Below are 22,945 nucleotides of genomic sequence, written 5' to 3'. Positions count from 1 at the left end.
CCCTGCATGGAGCCTGCTTCTCCCTCTGCCTATGTCTCTGCCTCTCTCTCTCCCCTCTCTGTGTTTCTCATGAATAAATAAATAAAATCTAAAAAAATGAATAATGTTCTTCTGATATAAATCAAATAAATTTTATTTTAGATGAGAAGCAACAAGTTACAATACTGACCAGTGGCCACTCAGAGCTATTTGCATCAGATTAGACTTTGATAAATTAACTCTTTTTGACTGGAGGGGATCACTTTATCTGTCATGTCTAATAATTAGCAACAGGGTTTTGTGGATAGCAAAGTCTCCAGTGGTAATCACTAGGAGAAATACTATATTAGCAAGAGCATCACTTTAGATATATTTGAAAGAAATGACCTGAGACAGAGGTGACTCAATATATGCTTCTACAACTTTGAAATGACTTGAATCATGACCAAGAAAGCTCTTTGCCTATGTGTGTAAGGAGCACTGAATTAAGGGCCAGGAAATCTGTGTTTAAATAACAGATCTACTACTTACTTGATGTGATCTTAAGAAAAAATATAAATCTCTTTGTGCATGTTTTTATATGTAAAAAAGTGTAATAACACCTACCTCATAGGGATGTTATAAAAAGCAAATGATAAAAGATATATGAAATTGTTTTAGAAACTATAAAATACAATATAGCTATATTATTACTATTTTAACACATGAGAAACTGAGAGCCAAGTAGGATAATGCATTTTAAAGCACTTTTTTATTTTTTAAAGATTTTATTTATTTATTTATTTATTTATTTATTTATTTATTTATTTATTTATGAGAGACACAGAGTGATGCACAGATATAGGCAGAGGGAGAGGGAGAAGCAGGCTCCCTGTAGGAAGCCTGGATCAGGACTTGATTCCAGGACCTCAGTATTATGACCTGACCCCAAGGCAGATGCTCAACCACTGAGCCACCCAGATGCCCCTAAAGCCCATTATTATATAGTGTTTTTTTTTTTTTAGTGTAGCATTGTTTTCTATTTTTAAAGGAAATAAAGTGTTAACTACCTCTTTTTTAAAAAAAGATTTTATTTATTTGAAAGAGAGAGAGAGCATAAGCAAGGGGAAGGGACAGAGGAAGAGGGAGAAGCAGATTCCCCCCTGAGCAGAAAGCCCCATGTTGGGCTAGATCCCAGGACCCTGACATTATGATCTGAGCCAAATGCAGACACTTAACTGACTGAGCCATCCAGGTGCCCTACCTTAATATCGTATAAATTGCGTACCTAATTTTATAAAAGAGTGACCTTGAAATGTGAAAAAGAGAAAAAATTTAAACCTTTCTCTTCTGTTGTCACTTACTATTGCTAAAACCACTTGTCCTAGTTTAGGCATTGTTTTTTAATCAAGGAATTCAAAGTATTTTATAAATATGATTATAATTTACAGGGCTAGTATTGAAGATCTATAAAGAACTGATTAAACTCAACAGCAAAGAAGCAAACAATCCAATCATGAAATGGGCAAAAGACCTGAACAGAAATTTCACAGAGGAAGACATAGACATGGCCAACAAGCACACTGGCCATCAGGGAAATACAAATCAAAACCACAATGAGATATCACCTCACACCAGTGAGAATGGTGAAAATTAACAAGACAGGAAACAACAAATGTTGGGGAGGATGTGGAGAAAGGGGAACCCTCTTGCACTGTTGGTGGGAATGTGAACTGGTGCAGCCACTCTGGAAAACTGTGTGGAGGTTCCTCAAAGAGTTAAAAATAGATCTGCCCTATGACCCAGGAATTGCACTGCTGGGGATTTACTCCAAAGATACACATGCATTGAAACGCCAGAACACCTTCACCCCAATATTTATAGCAGTAATGTCCACAATAGCCAAACTGTGGAAGGAGCCAAAGTGTCAATCAAAAGATGAATGCATAAAGAAGATGTGGTCTATGTATACAATGGAATATTACTCAGCCATTAGAAATGACAAATACCTACCATTTGCTTCAACATGGATAGAACTGGAGGGTATTATGCTGAGTGAAATAAGTCAATTGGAGAAGGACAAACATTATATGGTCTCATTTATTTGGGGAATATAAAAATAGTGAAAGGGAATAAAGTGGAAAGGAGAGAAAAAGAGTGGGAAATATCAGTGAAGATGACAGAACATGAGAGACTCCTAACTCTGGAAATGAACAAGGGGTAGTGGGAAGGGAGGTGGGCGGGAGGTTGGAGTGACTGGGTGACAGGCACTGAGGGGGGCCCTTGACCAGATGAGCACTGGGTGTTATGCTATACATTGTCAAATCAAACTCCAATAAAAAAAATTTACAGTTTCTCTATTCACAAAATGATGGGATACAATGATTTTAATGTTCCTCCTAGCTTTAATCTTTTAGGATTTTAGGAATTTAACCAACCTTTAAAATATTAATCATACTTCGGTAAAGCAATTTGAAAATTAACTGTATTATACATTCACATACTTACACATAATTTATAAATATTTATAAGTATAGAGGGGAAAGTGAACTTAATATTGAGGCTATTTCTATTTCTAATGTTGTTAGTCACAACATCAGAGTATAGAATTCTATATGAAATCAATTGTTTTCATTTAAAAATAATATATATGAAAACACTTTACAAACTGTAAAATATTATCAAATGTTAGTTACTACTCTTAACACTTTGGTTACTACAGTTTACATCTTTAGTTTTCACAGGAATATTGGTGTTGTGACTATATGATGTCAAAGGTATGTACATTTTACATGTCTAACCAACTAAATTTTTGTTTGGTTTCTTCCTAATGAAAATGCCAAATGCGTGGACAATCACAGAACATGAACAAATATTCCTTACTCAAAGACCTTACATGTACCATACGGTATAATGTAACATATTACTAACTTAACAGAAAATAAAGTCAAAATGATCAGCTGCATTCCTTTCTCCCAAAATAAACATTTCTGAAGTAAATTTCTCTCAACAGTACATGTTGAATATTTACCTTTGGAGTTGCTCTTTTGGGCTTCACCTCTGGTGTAACAGGCACAGGCATCTGCATCAAAAAACACAAGTTATGGGGGGGATCATAATTGAAAAAAGATCACTAATAAGAAATCCAACTTCTTAATTTAAATAAATGGGTATAGTTAAGACTGAGCACTAGGGAAAAAAATTCCTTGGTGTGAAAGTTTTTTACTAAGACATCCAAAATAAATCTTGTATTAAGTTACTAGTATTGTTCAGGATTCCCTGAATTTTAAATTTATATTTTACAATACATTGGAAGCTTTTTTTTAAAGACCACTTACAGCTGAGAGTCTGGCTGATCTTCTCCTTGGCTATAAGTAAAAGAAAATAATAATAATTAGTTAATAGAATTATGGACACGCAAACCTAGAATTATTTATATTGTGAAAATATTTGGTGTAACACTACCTGAACATTGCTTTTAAAGAAGAAGTTGTGAACTTGAGTAAAAAATATAGTAGAAATATAAATTTATACTTTCCCTTCCCTGCACGCTTTATATAGGTAAGGAAAAAAATTCCAAATTAAACTTCAGTTGCTAAGCTAAATGAACCCAATGGATAATAACAAGGAAGTAAAGATATAGCCCCTTCTTGCAAAGTGACAAAGCAATTTTTTGTTTGTTTTTGCTTAAAAAGAAGAAGCTCTCTCCAAATCTGAGGCATAAGGTCCTAAACTCAAAGTTTGGAATTCTCAATACCTGCTATACTTCTGAGAGAACTCACTGGCATACCATACAAACCGGCGTCTATTTTTTAGCTGCTTATGTGTCTCAAATTCATAAAGGAAGTGAATTTTTTCAGTTAGATTCTAAAATTAAAAAATACTCACCTCCTGCCTCATATCACCTTGACTGGCAGCCTATACAGACAAGAAAACCACACAGGAATAAGATCATCGATATAACCACATAGATCAGAAAATATTGCATATGAATTATAGTTTTAACATAACCACTTATGATTTTTTTCCTGGATTCTAGCTCAAATAGCCACATGTTATTTCCTAGTAGCATGCCACATACTGTTTGCTGTGCACTAATGTGCAAATATGCACCAAGATGCGAATACATTCTCAAGACATAAGTTTACATAACTGATAGTTGATTCCATCCTTTTGTGTGAATTATATCTCCTACAAACAAACCTTTTAAATTTTAAAATCCACCTTCTGTAGCCAGTGTTAAAGGCAATCAATCAATCAATCAATCAGTCAATCAATCAATAAGCAAGCATGGGGGCTGGCAGAATGAAGGCGGAGCTTCATGAAATTCTCCTGTTTTGCCTTATGTTGTTGTTTTTCTTTTTATATTTTATTTATTTATTCGAGAGAGAGAGAGAGAGGCAGAGACACAGGCAGAGGAAGAAGCAGGCTCCATGCAAGGAGCCCGACGTGAGACTCGATCCCAAGTCTCCAGGATCATGCCCTGGGCTGAAGGTGGCGCTAAACCTCTGAGCCATCCAGGCTGCCCTTGCTTTATGTTTTATATGCAGTTGTACTTATGGGACGCTCTCCACTGACTGGACTATTCTTTCCAAGTTTTTAGTACAAGAACTACAACCCCAACAATGCTTCAATGCTTTCTCTCTCTCTCTCTCTCTCTCTCTCTCTCTCTCTCTCTCTCTCTCTCATTTTTTGGAAGGAACCTCTGCAACATCAATGTGTTATTCTGAGGAGCCGGCCACGGATTTTAAAACTTCCTGCTACTACCTGCTAGACGTTTACTGTCAGCTCGGTAAAATAGCATGCCCTATTGCACAAGCAAAAAAGCTCAGCGGTGGGAATCTAAGGAAAGGGGATAGTTATTAAAAATCATTGCTTTCTGTATCTGAGCAGCCCTTCAGCCTGGAAATTATCAAGCTATTACATGGCCCCAGAGCACAGGGGAATTTCTGTCTTATTACTATGTTCTAGAAATAGGTATGGTAGATGGATAAATAGGAATAAAATCAAAACAGTCACAAATCTTTACATCAGCATAGTGTTTTACAATTTTGTCAAGCAAAGAAACAGAATTGATTTCACTTCTAAGGGATCCTCCCCCTCAAAAAAATCCACAACAAACATTCAAACAAACACCAGGCATGAATTTATCTCCTAAGACAGGAGTCACAAATTTTGAAGTTGAGGGCTCACAGACTACACATAGCCCTGGAATAGCTCAGATCAATTCTGCATGTCTAAAAGTGAACAAATCCATGCTACCCCCACATTAGCAATAGTTTATCTTACTCAGTTCTCTTGCAGTCTCTCCACCTTTGCAGAGTTTGGAGAATCCCAGATGTCTTAGCCCTAAAGTTGCTAATTGCAGGAATGAATCTTCTGCAAGATTCTGCAAGAGGTGAACCCTTCTCCAGGACAGTTTGAAGTCTGCGCCGCCTAATGGCACAGGATTACCATTGCATAGCTATCTGGCAGGACAAGAAGTGGAGGAAGGAAGGGGGGAAAAAAGAAAAAAGAAAACGGGAAGAACAAAGGCAAATACAGGAGAAAGCCATGGCTTAAGTTACCCTAAATGGGACGGTTCCCAGGGAAAAATCCGAGGCTGAGGAAGAAACTGGTGCGGAGAAGTGTGGTTGAGAGAAGTGTTCTCCAAAAGGGCAAACGGAGGAAGGGGGATGGGGTAGGAAGCGACAGTACAGCGCTATGGCTGTTTATAATTCAGCATGGAGACACCTCTTAAACGATTATTTCCCTGAAACAAAACAAGCCGAAAGTTAACTACTGGTTGCATGCAAGACCATCCTAAATCTTAACACTGATCTTTCTTGCCCTTCCTTCTCCTTCCATTCAGTACATCACAAAATCTAACTAGAAGCCAAAATACTTTTTTTAAAAAAAACCTCTCTGTTAATTAGGAAATACGTATTTCAGTCGCTGATCCCCCTTCTATCTTCCCATTTCACTTACCTTTCTTTTGGGCATTGTTGCAGCTCTCTGTAGGAGATCTTAACAGAAAAAACAGAAAAAAAGCCAAAAGCAGTCCCTGTCCAAGTGCTCAGAGAGCAACTGAGTTTTCAATGAACTAACTGCAGCACGACCTGTACCCGGCTATAACTAACTAACTAACTAACTAACTAAATAAATAAATAAATAAATAAAATTAATTAATTAAAAAAAACCCTTGTTATTGGCAACATTAAACACACCAAGAGGCAACCAAACTACGTGAATGGTTAGCAGGAGTGGGAGCCAGATTTGAGTGACAGGCTGTCAGACCAATAAGGGAAGCTAATCTGCACAGGGGGCGTGGCCCACGGACTTGCCAAGAGCCCACTTAATACTGACTTTTCAGACTGCTTGTGTGGTGGAGGAGCACTGGGACCTGATGTAAAATGTTCAAGCTAATACCGGTGGGAAGGCCAGAGCTGTCATGATTTTTTTTTTTTTCCTTTTACGTTGTAATGACAAGTGAAAGTCACTGCAGTTGCTTTCTTCACAATCTCCCAAACCTCCACTTTTACTCATTTCTAGGAAGAAAGTGTTTTTGAAACCAGGTTGAGTCTCCCCAGTCTAGTCTAGTCTTTACATTCTTTCTGGGAAAGAAGATGGAAGTGAACTGAAGGGAACATTCACTCAGAAAGTAAAGAGACTGGGGCTGTTTCTCTGGTCCTGGGAACTTCCCACCAAAACAGTTTTGTGGTCCTGGCAGGAGGAGGGTACCAAAACGGCGCATCTCCTGCATGTGGAGAGCGAAAGAAAACTGGGAACAGAAGAGCCTGAAGGCGCTGACATCGGATAAACACAGCTATCCCACTTGGTATGCACCAAGATTGGGACCTTGAGTGAAGTTTGTGATAACAAAGGTCTATCCAGAGGAAAAGTGCTGATACAATGGGTTTTGAATGCAAAGGTGGCATTTAGTGAAGGATCTCAGGAAGGTGCCATACAAAAAAAATAAAATAAATAAAAAGTCTTTACAGGATGCCTGGGTGGCTCAGTGGTTGAATGTCTGCCTTTGGCTCAGGGCATGATCCTGGGGTCCTGAGATCAATCCTGAACTGGGCTCCAGGTGGGGAACCTGCTTCTCCCTCTACCTATGTCTCTGCCTCTTTCTCTGTATCTCTGATGATTAAATAAATAAAATCTTTTTTAAAAAGTGGTTTGGACCCAGAGCCTGGACTAAGATCAGACAATTAAGGCACTCATTTTAAGGATGTACCAAATACTCAGATTAGGATTAGGCGATTGAGGTGAGTCATGCAAGTTCAGGGTAGGATCCTGTTGTTCTTTCTCTTCCTTGTTTTTAATTTTTGATATTTTGTTCATCATGGACTTTTTTTTAAAAGATTTTTTATATTTATTCATGAGAGACAAAGAGAGAGAGAGAGAGAGAGAGACAGAGACAGAGACACAGGCAGAAGGAGAAGCAGGCTCCATGCAGGGAGCCTGATGTGGGACTTGATCCTGGGTCTCCAGGATCAGGCCCTGGGCTGATCGCGGCGCTAAACCACTGAACCACACGGGCTGCCCCATCATGGACTTTTTTTTTTACATTAATTTAGATATTTAAAATAGTGCATTAAATATTTGTCTTCATTACAGACTTTTGGGTTCTCCTTATATTCTATGCCTAAGGAGAGTGCCTCCTTAGCTTCACCATAGTTTAACCCATCCTTAGGTGGACTTCTACTCTAAAAGAGGCTTCTATCTGCCTTCCAAAGTTAGTTCTCAAGACTGAAAGGTCGTAGGAGTGGGGGTGGAAATTGGCAAATAATATGCTTGAGGATAATTATGAAAGATTCTAGTCCAGAAGCCCTTTCTTAGAATACCTTGCTTTGGTGGTTGTAACAGCTAATTGGGTTTCATAGTGCTCCAATAACAGTCCAAATCTCTATTCTGGAAGAATAATTTTTAAAAGACATTAAGGAGTTCCTGGATGGATCAGTCAGTTGAATTTCCAACTCTGGGTTTCTGCTCAGGTCATGATATCAGGGTGGTGAGACAGAGCCCAGTGTTAGGCTTCCCATTCAGCAAGGAGTCTGCTTGGTATTCTTTCCTTCTTCCTGTCCCTCCCCCTCTGCCCTTCCCTCCTCTTGAGTGTGCTCTCTCTCTCTCTCTCTCTCTCTCAAATAAATAATTAAATAAATAAATAACTTAAAAATGAAAAACAAAAAGGAAATTAATATTTCGAACAGTTACTCAAAGGAAGAATTTCATTTGTGTTCATGTGGATTAAAAAATTGGAATTGCAAGTTTAAAAATAAATATTAATAGCTAATACATAATACCAAAGCATCCCTTCAAACTAAAATACAACCTAACAGAAGAACTCATCATTTTTATTTTTGCCCATTCTTTCTCAGACACCTACATTGCGCAATTAAACAGATTAGATAGTGTAAGACTGACTATGGTTCAATTTCCCTTCTCCAACCTCATTATATTCTGATTCAAGTTGGTAAATTAAAAAGACATTTAAATAGATTCCTTTGCCCACAGCTGTTGGGATCATCTCTAGATTCTCTAGATGCTTGTTTTTGCCTTTATAACATAAACTGAATGCATTATTGGGTGAGCCTAGATATGTTTCAATCATTTTATTTTCCAAGAGTTCAAATACAAGCATAAAAACCTGGGTTCAAAATGAGGATTGCCTCATAACAATAAGGGAAAAAAAAGCATGAAGAGAATTAAAAATGTGTCAACACTGGAACACATTTACTCAATAAATTTGTATTTAGCATTATTTAGTGAATCAGATTTTGGTTTTGTAGAATAATCTATAAAAACTCAAGACCCTATGGCAAGCAAAGTTGTATTACATGGTTTCTGCCCTTAAGGATTTTTATAATTTTGTAGAATAGAGCAAACAGTTGCATACATATTATAAATCAAGTTTGCTTGTACCATATGAGTGGTGCAAACTTGCCCTAGACTCTGCATTTGCTATATTATTACCTCTAAATACAGCCCCATTCTCTTATATCTTCACCTATCAAATATCTACCAAATTATTTAGAACCTATTCCAGCAGTTCTAAAAGCCTTTGACAAAAGCCTTCTCCAATCATTTCAGCCCTAAAAGATCCTACTTTCTCATTATGCTATAGAATTTCAATTGTACCCTCACATGACACAGGCAAACCTGATTATTTTAGTTTCTCCCTAACCATTCAGTCCTACAATTTCATATTGATTTAAAATTTTATATAGTTATTTCCCCTTGCCTAAATATTTTCTCACCATAACCTACAAAAGCAAAAATGAACTATTGGGACTTCATCAAGATAAGAAGCTTTTGCACAGCAAAAGATACAGTCAACAAAACTAAAAGACAACCTACAGAATGGGAGAAGATATTTGCAAATGATGTATCCGATAAAGGGCTAGTTTCCAAGATCTATAAAGAACTTATTAAACTCAACAGCAAAGACACAAACAATCCAGTCATGAAATGGGCAAAAGACATGAAGAGAAATCTCACAGAGGAAGACATAGACATGGCCAACAAGCACATGAGAAAATGCTCTGCATCACTTGCCATCAGGGAAATACAAATCAAAATCACAATGAGATACCACCTCACACCAGTGAGAATGGGGCAAATTAACAAGGCAGGAAACCACAAATGTTGGAGAGGATGTGGAGAAAAGGGAACCCTCTTACACTGTTGGTGGGAATGTGAACTGGTGCAGCCACTCTGGAAAACTGTGTGGAGGTTCCTCAAAGAGTTAAATATAGATTTGCCTTATGACCCAGCAATTGCACTGCTGGGGATTTACCCCAAAGATACAGATGCAATGAAACGCCAGGACACCTGCACCCCGATGTTTATAGCAGCAATGTCCACAACAGCCAAACTGTGGAAGGAGGGATCCCTGGGTGGCGCAGCGGTTTGGCGCCTGCCTTTGGCCCAGGGCGCGATCCTGGATACCTGGGATCGAATCCCACGTCGGGCTCCCGGTGCATGGAGCCTGCTTCTCCCTCTGCCTGTGTCTCTGCCTCTCTCTCTCTGTGTGACTATCATAAATAAATAAAAAAATTAAAAAAAAACTGTGGAAGGAGCCTCGGTGTCCATCGAAAGATGAATGGATAAAGAAGATGTGGTTTATGTATACAATGGATTATTACTCAGCCATTAGAAACAACAAATACCCACCAGTTGCTTCGACGTGGATGGAACTGGAGGGTATTATGCTGAGTGAAATAAGTCAATCGGAGAAGGACAAACATTATATGGTCTCATTCATTTGGGGAATATAAAAAATAGTGAATGGGAATAAAAGGGAAAGGAGAAAAAATAAGTGGGAAATATCAGAAAGGGGGACAGAACATGAAAGACTCCTAACTCTGGGAAACGAACTAGGGGTGATGGAAGGGGAAGTGGGCGAGGGGTGGGGGCGACTGGGTGGCGGGCACTGATGGGGGCACTTGATGGGATGAGCACTGGGTGTTATTCTATATGTTGACAAATTGAACACCAATAAAAAATACATTTATTAAAATAAATAAATAAACTGTTTGACACAGAGAATCCAAAAGAAAATATTAAAACCATGTGTTTTTGAGAAAAGGGATTCTAGGCAATTAAGAAAAAAGAGATTTTCAAATGTTCTGTTTTTTTATAATTTAAAATGATGTAATAATACCTAATTAAAAATATTTCTATATACACTGCTTTACATGCAACGGGTTCTCAAAGATACTGATTAGTATAACATATTTCCTTTGTCCTATTAAATTATCTTTAATTTTGACCCCATCCTTTACCATTATTGTTTCTTTTTTTATTTTTTTTATTGTTTCTATTATATTTACAAAAAATGAGAAAAATCAGAAAACTACCTAGTATTGCAGCAAATAATGATGTAAGAATTCTAGCATATAATTAAAATTTTGTGTTTTAAATATATTGTTGGCTGATATTTTCAATTGGAGAAATAAATGATAAATCTACAGTGAGCTAAATATATCAATGCACTTATTTTTGAGTTTTGTTGAGGATTGATCTGAGATATTGCTTGGATTGATTACAGCGCTTAGCTGACACTCTGGAATAACTTTTAGCTCACCTGTAATTTTACTGGAAAAATTTTCTGTTGGCTAAAAGTTATTTGAAAATCTTCAACTTCTACTAGGTATCCTCATATACTTGAAAAGAGTTTCAAAGTTTCTCACTTACATTATAAAGACTTCTAGTTCCTTTAAATTTACCAAATATTTATTAAACTTAACTTGTGTTTTTTGCATAAAATATAAAAGTTTTAAAATATTTTTTCTAATATTTTACCACCAGCCTTATCTTATAGAAGGATATATATTACTCCATGTCTAATAAACTACTAAAATGTAGATTGGAACACTTATATAAGTTGTGTGAATATTATGGTACACTAAGACAATGGCATCTTTAAAACAATTATATTTTTGCTTTTAATATTTTAATTTACTTCAATGCTTCAGGCTTTTTCTATCTCCTTAGAAAGCTCACTATTGTTGGTTACCTTTATAAAAAGAATTCATTAAAAAAGAAATTAAAAAATTGATAAATGCCACATACTGCACATAGAAGTTTACAGCCTATTTTCACGAAAAGATAAATCAGTTTTCTGGTGTAGTCCAACTGTTCGTCGAGGAGGGTTAATTAGAAACAATCACCCTTAAAAAAAAAAAAGAAAAAAAAAGAAACAATCACCCTTCACTGAGAAAATAGTGGCAACTAATAAAAATATTTGATTTAGTAAACTGATACCATCTTAGCCAGAGGCTAAAGTTAAATGCTAGATTGTCTTAATTCTGTATCATGCTAGGGATTTCTCCCCCACTTTTTGTTTTTGGCTTTCATCCACTTACCTAGAGCCTTACATATCAGATTATTTTAAAAGCAACATATAACCCTTCAAATTCTTTTATTTTATTATAACTTACTTGAAATATATATCTAAACATATTTAAACTTATATAAAGTGTATCTAAACATATTTAAACTTATATAAAGTGTATATAACATATTTATATAACAAAATTAAACCTAGTTTTTGTCAATCTCCAAATTGTACATACAAATATTCTGATGAAGTAGCAAAACTCATATTTTGTTTTTGCAATCTATGCTATTGTTATAGCTAACTGCATATTCCATCAAGGGGATATATAAACAAACAGTGGTACAGCAAAGATATTAAGTCTGAAAACATTCCCGAGTATACAGCAAAGACAGAGTTCAGAAAGGAAAAGAGAAAAGACCCCCTGGAAAAGATTCATTAAGAAATTATATCTTAAGAGTCATTTTTTAGGAATAATTTATACACATCTCTGTGTACTTAAATTCTAAGAACATGATGGAAAACACTTACCTTACTTCTTACTTACCCTACTTCTTTTTCAAGGAATCATTCTTTTTGTTTGTTCTTTCCTATCCTCTTTTTATGAAGTCAGTCTATGATCAATTTGTTAAGCAGCAGCTACATGCTTCATTCATTTCCCATTTATCTAAACCTGGAAAATTATATTTTCTGTTGAATGAGTAATCCATTCAAGCAAATGAACATGTTCAGTTCTTACACATTTTAATGACAATAGTATAAATCTACACTTATATATTTTCATTAGTATCCAAGATCTATAAAAAAGTTATCAAACTGAACACCCCAAGAAACCCAAATAATCCAGTCAAGAAATAAGGAGAAGGCATGAATAGACATTTCTCCAAAGAAGACATACAAATGGCCAACAGACACATGAAAAAATGCTCAACATCACTTGGCATCAGTGAAATATTTCCAATAAGCTAAATATATCTTTGGAACTTCTTCCCTTGGTTTCAATGTTGTGTTTCCAAATGCACATAAGACACTTTTCAAAAATATGCCCACCAAATAGTTTGTTGGACTCTAAGTTGCTTAGACTATTTCACATATGGGTTCATTGCTGACTCAAAGAGAAAATAGAATTATTGCTTCTGTCTCCTTTTGTTTTCATGTTCTAATTCACTTCTAAATTTATTGTGAGATGAATTGCCATTCAGCACTTAATTTCTCCTGGAAAAGGTCCACACTGGAGATTTTTTTAAAGTAATGAAATACATGCTATTGTAGTTCATGAGGTGTGATTTTTTCTGTGAAAAATATTATTTGTGTAACTCTTGAAACCAGAAACATTATTTTAAGATAACTTTTGTCCATAAAAAACAGTAGCCTATTATATTTAGCCATTTTGAATTTATCTTTAAAATAACTGTGGCAAGGTGCACCTGGCTGGTTCACTCAGAAGAGCATGTGATTCTTGATTTCACTGTTATGAGTTTAAGCACCATGTAGAGTGTAAAGATTAGTTAAATAAATAAACTTAAAAATAAATAAATAAAAACTGTAGTAAGATAGTTTATTTATATATTCATTCGTGTTGTTTCCATTTTAAGAACTTAACCAAACCTTTGCATTTCTTCTTCTCAGTCAGTTGCTATGGCTATGCTTTGAGAGTTTTACCATCTAGGTTCTTGAAATTTGTGGAACTTGTTGATCAGAGAGAAAGGGATCCCAAAGAGCAGAAGAGAGGAAAAGAGCCATACTGACAGAGACTTTGAATTTTTCTCAAGGCAGAGGAGGGGATGGGTTAGCAAGACTAGTGTATCTATTTGTACATGGAGTCCCAGACTAAAATGTGTCTGTAGGATGCCAAATCAGATAGTAGGAATACTGTAAGAGAGGTATCTCTGAGAAGGATTGGAACAAAAGTGCTTCAGAAACAGCAAGAATTAGCACTAGAGAGCAGCACCACTTTACACTCACCAACAAAGCACCATGCCTACTTCCTTTACCTTGGCCAGCATTTAGTATTTTAAAATGCATTAGTTTTTACAAGATATATAGGTTAAAATATTTCCTTTTGATTTGTGTGTCTAATTATGAAGAAGTTGAATCTTTATATGTTTGATAATGGTTTGTATTTTTTCTGTGATTTATTTGTCCATAACTTTTATTTTTCTGTACGATTTTTCTTTCATCTTTTAAAAAGTCTTTAATAGAAGCTTGTTTTTCCAAAAGAGGATTTAAATTTTTATGTAGTTGTATCACTTTTTATTTATGACTTCTTGGCTGTGTTTTCTTTTAGAAGAACTTACCCATTCCAAAATTATAAACACAACCACTAACACACCTCTCTAGAAATTATATAGTTTCACTTTTTATAGTTAAGTATTTTTGCAGTCCTCTGGACTTTATATTTGTAAAGAATGAGTAGGGATACAGCTTTATTTTCTTTCCAAAATATGAGCCAGCTGTCTCAGCATAGAACTTATCATCTACAAGTTAGGAAGTTGAGTCCTAGAGCAATAAAACAACTCAACTAACATTTCTATGTAAGTTATTAGCAAAGTTGAAAAAAGAAATCAAGTCTCCTATTTTAACTTTTGACCTGTAATTCTCCAACAAGTTACACTGATTCATTGTCACCTCCTCTACTTAATTACTTTCTTGGCTTGACGGTATTGTGATTTAGTCTAACCCAGTAGAAATAGAATGAAAAAGCTTTTTAATTATTAACAATTATCTCCTTGCCACCAGAAAACTGTGAATAATAAAATGATTTATTTTATTGTATAGGGAAGATCAATACCAAAAACTTCAGGGAGAGAGAACAGCTGTGCTTTAGATTGGCTCTTGGCATAAGCTGGACAGGTAATAACCCCAAGGCTATCATGAGAGAGAGTGGAGTGAGAATCAGAGAGAGAAAATAAGGGGAACTGGACTTTATATTTTTCTCTTGGGTCAGACCTTCATAGAATCACTATTTGGTGATTATTAGTAACAGTCCCTGTTTTTCTCTATATTAAATTAGTAATAACAGCTACTATTTATTGGAAGCTTACTATGTGTCAGGAATTATTTAGGCTTTATGTGAGTTATTTTTGGTGATCGTTTTACAAATGGTATACCTAGTAACTGTTTAGCCAGAATTCAAACTCATATGAGTTTGATTTCAGAGCTAATGCTCCTTTCATTATATTTCAGTTCTTTTAATTTTTACTTTATCAAGTGTTTCTGCTTTTGAATCTTAGTTTGGAAATCCCTTGCCAAAAAAATTCAACGTAAAAATTTTTGCTAATATAATTGGAGAATGACTTATTTTTGCTTTCCTGTTTTGCAGGATTAAATTTTCAATTCTTCTTAGGACACAGTATCATCTTACATCCAACTGTGAAAAAGCTACCAAATCAGTGCTAGTAGAATGTAATTATTCTGACCACAGCTATAATTCCCACTCATTTATTTCACAAATATTCATTGAACACTTGTCAGGGCCCAGACACTGCATTAGGCACTGAGGATACAAATATTTGGCTTTGTTTTCTGAGGAAATCACAATCTACTAGAGAGATAGGTGTCCCTACAAAAATTATAATGTAATCTGAGATGTGATAGATACAAAATAGTACAGGAATTAGAATAAGATGCAACTAACACTTTCTAAAAGTGGGGAGGTCAGGAAAGCCTTTACTAAGGAGGTAAAAAGAAGAGAGGAGAGATGAGCATTCCAAATAAAAGAATTACTAATAATTCTATTTTATTACTCATCCTAAAAATATAATACTTATTAAAATACAGGCTTGTGCTAATTATTTTTCATAGTATACATAAAAGAAATACATAACTATTAGAAGACTTGGCAATGTAACCTCTTGGTTTATCTTGTGGAATACCTATAGTAGTATGTTCACACTCTGAAAATGATTCCTCTGTTAAAGGCACTGACATTGCTCCCAGGGCTCAGGGCAGCTGTCTGGGTTTTTAATATAACTGGAAAATCTAATGCCAATTTGAGCCATGTTATTTCTCAAGTAGTACTAAATGGATATCATTCTTTTTCTTGCTTGACTAGAGAGAAGTGGTACTCTGCCCCACTTGAGTACAGCCAGGTAAACCCAAGCAAAGGAACGTGCTGGAATTGAGAAGGACTATGTAAGTGTCCAGCCAAACTAGAAACTATGATATTGACCACCTACCATTTTAGGCAAGTAGGGACAGGTGTGGATCAATGGGCTAATCTGTGGAATAATTCAGCCTTCTTGCATAAAATTTGGACTAGATGAGACTGGCAAACATGTGGCATGTATATCCTTATATATACACCACATAATTTCACTTATATAAATTTTAATTTATTTTTTAAAGATTTTATTTATTTATTCATGACAGAGAGAGTGAGAGGTAGAGACACAGGCACAGAAGCAGGCTCCATGCAAAGAGCCCAATGTAGGACTTGATTCAGGGACTCCGGGATCATGCCCTGAGCCGAAGGCAGATGCTTAAACACTGAGCCACCCAAACGTCCCTCAATGATACAGATTTTCAAAGCATTATCTTTTTAACTTAGTAACTCTGCTTATTGGTTTTGTTGTCAATTCATTTTAATATTTCAATTAAAATTTTAATTATAAAAGGAGTTGATTTTAGTAAATTGGATTTCCACTAGAATTGTTTTATTATAATAAGCATGAAAGTACCTGTTTGTTTTCAATGAGTACCAAAGATGAATGAATCTATTGATAATGACTCTATGAATATATTTATATCTGTCCAACAAATGTGACACTAAAAGCAAGGCACAGCATTTAAGCATAAAATTTGTCCAATATAGACATAACAGCTGTCTGAATATTAAACTTAACCTCTTAGAAATCATGTCATGTGCTCTAATGCCATTTCTCAATTGTGCTATTATGCTTTTTGGTTACAAGCACTGATTACAGCCAGTTTAGGACCTTCACATTGAGTTGGAACACTATTATTGGATTTCATATTGAACTAGAATGTTGCAGTGAGTTTTGGATTTAATATTTGACTTCCGTACTATTTCACATTTGTTATGTATGACCAAATTCCAAATTTTATAACTAGACTTATTTTTCTTTCATTAAACAGTTTATTGAAATATAATTCATATACCATAAAATTCATCCACTCAAAGTGTACAATTCAATATATTTTGGAAATTCACAGAGTTGTGAAACAATCACCACAATTTTAGGATATTTAAATCACCCCCAAAGTAACACCATACACATTAGCAGTCACGTCCCATTTACCCCATAACTCCCCACCCTGCAATTGCTCTGCATATTTAACACAATCCTTAAGTTCATGTAAAAACTGAAAGGACTTAGAATAGCCAAAGTTATCTTAGAAAAGAAGAATAAAGTTGGAGGACTCAGAGTTCCCAATTTCAAAACTTATGACAAAGCAGCATTAAGACAGTGGTATAAAGGTAAACATATAGATCAATGGAATCAAATTGAGAGTCTAGAAACTAACCATTACCATATGTGATTAACTGATTTCTGACAAGAGTGCAAAGATTTAATAGAAAAAAAAAGTTTTTTTTGCCCACTTTGCCTGTTCCTGCCAACCAGCCAGCAGTTCTCCAAACACCCTGCATCCAGTAAGACCTGCTGAACACAAACACAAAGGGAGCAAACTTGGGCAGATGAATGGTGGCCAGGCTCAGACTGGGGCTGCTACTTCTGGTACTGCTCCTACCCATGCAGACTTATTCAAAGCAAGAACTGTTGTAACAAATTCAAGCAACTACTCCCAGAATATCTCGATTGCCCCAAATCTAGTTAATACTAATCTACCACCACCACAGCAACTGGTGGTGCTCTGCATTCAACAGCCAGTATCTTCGTGATCTCATTTTCCTTTTGCATCTCTACTGTTTAGAGACTCAGGCCAAGACATATCTATACTTTCCATCTTCTAAACCCAATCCAAGAGCCTAGCCATCCAGTATGACAAGGAAAAAATACAGGTCTTCACTGAATCTGCTAATTCTATATTTTATTGACACAGAAAATGTTGAGGAACCCATATTTGATTGGTTTGAAGAACGTGTGAAGGGTTTGACTAGACAGTGAATGTCTATTACATCTACTGGAATTTCCTGTACAAGATGGAAGTGACATCCAAGTTTAGTTAAGAGACAATTTCTTTAAATGGTCCTTAAGAATATTGCCATGTAAAACTCTACCTTGAAATTGGAAATAAGTTTTACATTATCTAGATATAAAGGATGGGATGTGAACAGGTTCAGTTTTCCTTTGGTTCATTAAATTTTTAAGGCCATGAAGCAGTTAGGTAATAAAAAATCTTCCATGATTCCATCTATATGTATATTAGAAGAAACTTCCAGATTTTACTGTAAATCCTTAATGCATTGCTTCAGCAGTACTAATTTGAGGCCTATGGACTGTAAAGTTTTACATGTTATCACTATTTCTTGTAAACTGAACTTTTTCTTCTGAAGCTTTGGATAGGACATTCCATTTGATTTTTTATATAGTAATTGACATGTGCCAGGACAATGATGGATTGGAATCTATCCCACATTGAAGAATAATGAATAAATTTCACTTATATACATATCATCTGTTCCTATTTAACAAGATGCCAGGTTCATTTAGCTAAAAGAATCCCAAAAAGTAGAAGTATATAGAACTCAACTAATTTCAAAATAATTTTAATTTCTGCCTATGTTAAATACTTTTTAAAAAATTTTACTTATTTATTCATTCATTCATTTATGTGAGAGGAAGAGAGAGAGTATGAGTTGGGGGGAGGGGGCAGAGGAAGAGGTAAAAGCAGACTCATTCCTAAGTAGGGAGTCCAATGCACGGCTTGACCCCAGAACTCTGAGATCATGACCTGAGCTGAAGGCAGATGCTTAACATACTGAGCCACTCAGGTACCTCTGTTGAATATTTTTTACAATTTAAAAAGTGATCTATTTTGAAGGTAAAATTTACAAATCTTGTAATTAAAAAGGCAAAATGTGGACAGGAGCCAAAATTGTAAATCGAGTGTTTAGAAAGCAAAGACTGGAAGCTTACTTATATTAAAGTCAGAAAAACTTCTATACTCTTTCTGTAAATATTTTTTCTTACCTCTCAATCAGAATTGTCACATTTGGAATGTTTTCTGTTAGTCAATATTTTGAGATAGTTAGAACCTTGTTCTAAGCTTAAAGTGGGCTTGATTCTGGAAAGTAAATCTTTTCACAAATGCCTCGATACACAGAAAGCTTTTATTTTTAATAGGCACTCTAAGGTCTTTGGTTCACATGATCATACACTGAAGATTAGATGTCCCAATTATCTATTGTGGCCACAGCAGTCTTGATAACCAGTCATTTTTCCCCATCTTTAGGAACCTATACCAGAACAACCATATCCAACACACGTCAAGCTAAACTGTGAATGAACATTCCATTTTGTTTCATACCTGAATATTATACATCTATTTTGGATTGTACATTGTGTTTGTGTATTTATGCTTTGATTCATAGTAACTTACCATGTTGAAGAATTGATTTGCATTGAATACAAACTGTGCATAAAAAGAAATGACTAAAAGAGAAAAATTTCCCAACAAATGGCACTGGAAAGAAGGGATATACACACGTGAAAAAATGAAGTTGGACTCCAAATCATATGCAAAAATCAACTCAAATGGATCACATACCTGAATGTAAGAGATAAAATGATAAGGTCAGAATATTTACTTTTATGTTTTCTTCTGAAAGTATTATTGTTTTATCTTTTACACCCTTGTCTAAAACTTGCAACTTCAATCAAGTCCACTTTGAAGTGTGGAAGCAATATTTCCATTTAGGCTCCTTTACCTTTACTTCATTCCTTTTTATTGCTGTGCAGTATTTCACTGTATGAATATACCATATTGTACTTATCCATTTATCAGTTGGCAGACATTTGAGTTATTTCTATTTATTGGCTATAATTAATAATGCTGCTATGAAAAACTGTGTACAAGTTTTTGCATGGATGCATGCTTTTATTTCTCTTTGATATATTTCTAGGAGTTGAATTGCGGAGTCATATCAGATCCTTTGTCCATTCTTAAACTGGGTTATTTATTGTATTATTATTGATCTGTAAGACTTTTTATTATTTTTTGATTTATGATAGTCACACACACACAGAGAGAGAGAGAGGCAGAAACATAGGCAGAGGGAGAAGCAGGCTCCATGCCCCGGGAGCCCGACGTGGGATTCGATCCCGGGTTTCCAGGATCGCGCCCTGGGCCAAAGGCAGGCGCCAAACCACTGCGCCACCCAGGGATCCCTACCCACCAGTTTAAACCATACCAGTAAGCTAAACCGAGCCGCCAAGTATAGAACAGAGCCTCTACTCCAAGCCCTACCCTTCACCCCTAAGCCCTGCAGGCTTATCTATACTAGGGCAATTCCATCTGAGAATCAGAGTAGCAGCCCCTTGCCCCAAAAGACTAACACAAACCTCTCACCCACACCAAGTCATAGAGTGCTGCAAAACTTCAGCTCTAGGGGAAGGAGGATCTACTGTCCTTTTGGGTTTTTGTTTATTTCTTATTTTTTGTTGTTGTTTGTTTTTGTCTTTAGTTTTGTTTGTTTTTCTATATTGGAAATAGAAAGATATATATATATATATATATATATATATATATATATATGTAATTTCCAATCTTTACTTTTGTCTTTACTTTCTTTTCTTTTCTGTCTTTATACCTTATTTCTATCAAGTCCCTCATAACAAGCAGACCAAAACACTTCTAGGGTCTGGTTTCCTTTATGTATTTTATTTTTAACTTTTATTCAAATTTTTAAAATTTATTTTGTTTTATTTTGCTTTTATTTCTCTTCAAAATAACAAGATGGAGGAATTCACCTCAAAATAAAGAAAAGGAAGAAATTATGGCCAGAGATCTAATCCATGTGGCTATAAGTAAGATGTTTGAAAGAAAATTTGAAACAGCAATTCCAAAGATACTAGCTGGGTTTGAAAAAAGCAGAGAAGACACTAGGGAATCCCTTATTGCAGAAATAAAAGAACTAAAATCTAGTCAGGCCAAAATTGAAAATGTTTTAACCAAGATGCAATTCCAAATAGAAGCCATAATAAAAAGATGGATGAATCAGAGGATCAAATAAGTGACACAGAAGATAAAATTATGGAAAATAATGAAGGTGAAAGGAAGAGAGAAAGAAAAATAATGGACTACAAAGGTAGACCTAAGGAACACAGTGACATATTAAAATGTAATAACAGTCAGATCATAGAAGTCCCAGAAGATGAAGGGAGAGAAAAAGAAGCAGAAGTTTTATTACAATAAATAATAGCTGAAAAATCCTCTAATCTCTGGAAGGACACAAACATCAAAATCCAAGAAGCACAAGGAACTCCCATTAAATTCAACAAAAACTGACCATCTTGAAGACATATCATACTCAAATTCACAAAATACACAGACAAGGAAAGAATCATAAAAGCAGCAAGGGAAAAAAGTCCTTACCTACAAGGGAAGACAGATAAGGTTCACAGCAGATCTTTCTACAGAAATGTAGTAGACCAGAAGACAATGACAGGAAATATTCAACATGCTGAATGGGGAAAATATGTAATAATGAATACTTTAACCCACAAAGATGTCATTCAGAATAGAAAGAGAGAGTTTCCCAGACAAGCAAAAACTAAAGGAGTTCATGACCACTAAAGAACCCTGAAGGAAAAGTTAAAGGGAAATCTTTGATTTGGAGGAAGAAAGACCAAAAGCAACAAAGACTAGAAAGGACCAGAGAACATTACCAGAAATATCAACCTTAGAGGTAACTTTAAAGACACTAAATTCATAAATAATCACTCTGGATGTAAATGGACTAAATGCTTCAATTAAAAGACATGGGGTATCAGAATGGATTAAAAACAAGATCCATCTATATGTTGCCTATACGAGACTAATTTTTGGCATAAAGGCAACTGCAGATTGAAAGTAAGGGGATGGAGAACCATATGTCATGCAAATGGATGTTAAAAGAAAGACATAGTAGCCATTCTTATAGCAGACAAACTAGATTTAAAAAAAAAGACTGTAACAAGCTATGTAGAAGGGCATTATATCGTAACTAAGGGGTCTATCCATCAAGAAGATCTAACAATTTTAAATATTCATGCACCCAACATGGAACCATATAAATATATAAATCAGTTAATAATAAATATGAAAAAACTCATTAATAATAATGTAATAATAGAAGAGGATATTAACACCCCACTATCAGCAATGAACAGATCATATAAATAAAAAAATCAACAAGAAAACAGTGGCTTTGAATGACACACTGGACAGAATGAGATTAACAGATATTTTCAGAACATTTCATCCTAAAGCAAGAGAATACACATTCTTTTTAGTTCACATGGAACATTCTCCAGAATAGATCACATTCAGGATTACAAATCAGCCCCCAAAAAGTACAAAATGATCGAGATCATACCATGCATATTTTCAGACCACAACACTATGAAAGTTGACTTCAACTTCAACAAAAAACTCAAATGCGTGGAAGTAAAAGAACATCCTACTAAATATTGAATAGGTCAACCAGAAAGTTAAAGAATATTTAAAAAATACATAGAAGCAAATGAAAAATGAAAACATGACAATCCAAAACCTTTGGGATGCCAGAAAAGCAGTCCTAAGAGGGACATATATTGCAAGACAGGCCTACCTCAAGAAGAAAGAAAAGTCCCAAATATATGAAGTTGGAGCTAGGAAAGGAAGAAAAAAAAAACCAGCAGAAGAAGGGAAATAATAAAGATTAGAATGGAAATAAATAACATAGACACAAACAAATAAAAACCAGTAGAACAGACCAAGGAAAGTAAGATCTGGTGTTTTGAAAAAAAAAATTAATAAAATTGATAAACCCCTTTCCAAACTTACCAAAAGAAAAGAGAAAGGACCCAAATAGATAAAATCAAATGAAAGAGGGGAGATCACAACCAATACCACAGAAATACAATGAAAAGTGAATTCTATGAAAAGTTATATTCCGACAAACTGGGTAATCTGGAAAAATGGGCAAATTCCTAGAAACTTACTAACAAAACTTAAGAAGGAAGAAATAGATAATTGGAATAACCCCATAATCAGCAA

General features: G+C 35.2%; 1 protein-coding gene and 1 long non-coding RNA gene across 5 annotated transcripts in view; both read right to left on the bottom strand.

Moving 5' to 3' along the window:
* HMGN5 (high mobility group nucleosome binding domain 5) overlaps nt 1-6,236 on the bottom strand; it is a 30,679-nt gene extending 24,443 nt beyond the window's left edge. The window contains exons 1-6 of one of the 4 annotated variants that reach the window (XM_072816918.1): nt 5,926-6,234; nt 5,526-5,710; nt 5,248-5,394; nt 3,847-3,876; nt 3,297-3,326; nt 2,990-3,040 (exon numbers count right to left, since the gene is read on the bottom strand). In XM_072816918.1, the coding sequence (XP_072673019.1) occupies nt 2,990-3,040; nt 3,297-3,326; nt 3,847-3,858 (93 nt within the window). In that variant the 5' untranslated portion in view covers nt 3,859-3,876; nt 5,248-5,394; nt 5,526-5,710; nt 5,926-6,234. Of the gene's footprint in view, nt 1-2,989; nt 3,041-3,296; nt 3,327-3,846; nt 3,877-5,247; nt 5,711-5,925 lie in introns of all 4 variants that reach the window. The other 3 variants (XM_072816919.1, XM_072816917.1, XM_072816916.1) reach the window with 3 other exon arrangements.
* Nucleotides 6,237-12,355: 6,119 nt separating this feature from the next.
* Nucleotides 12,356-22,945, bottom strand: part of LOC140628067 (uncharacterized) — a 37,063-nt gene continuing 26,473 nt past the window's right edge. Inside the window, exon 2 of the long non-coding RNA XR_012026487.1 lies at nt 12,356-12,455. This is a non-coding gene — a long non-coding RNA (uncharacterized lncRNA). The remainder of the gene's footprint in view (nt 12,456-22,945) is intronic.

This window comes from Canis lupus, chromosome X (assembly GCF_048164855.1).
Source record: "Canis lupus baileyi chromosome X, mCanLup2.hap1, whole genome shotgun sequence".
Taxonomy (NCBI): Eukaryota; Metazoa; Chordata; class Mammalia; order Carnivora; family Canidae; genus Canis; species Canis lupus.
The sequence above is the reverse complement of the archived record's forward strand: the minus strand, read 5'-3'. Positions and strand labels throughout refer to the sequence as shown.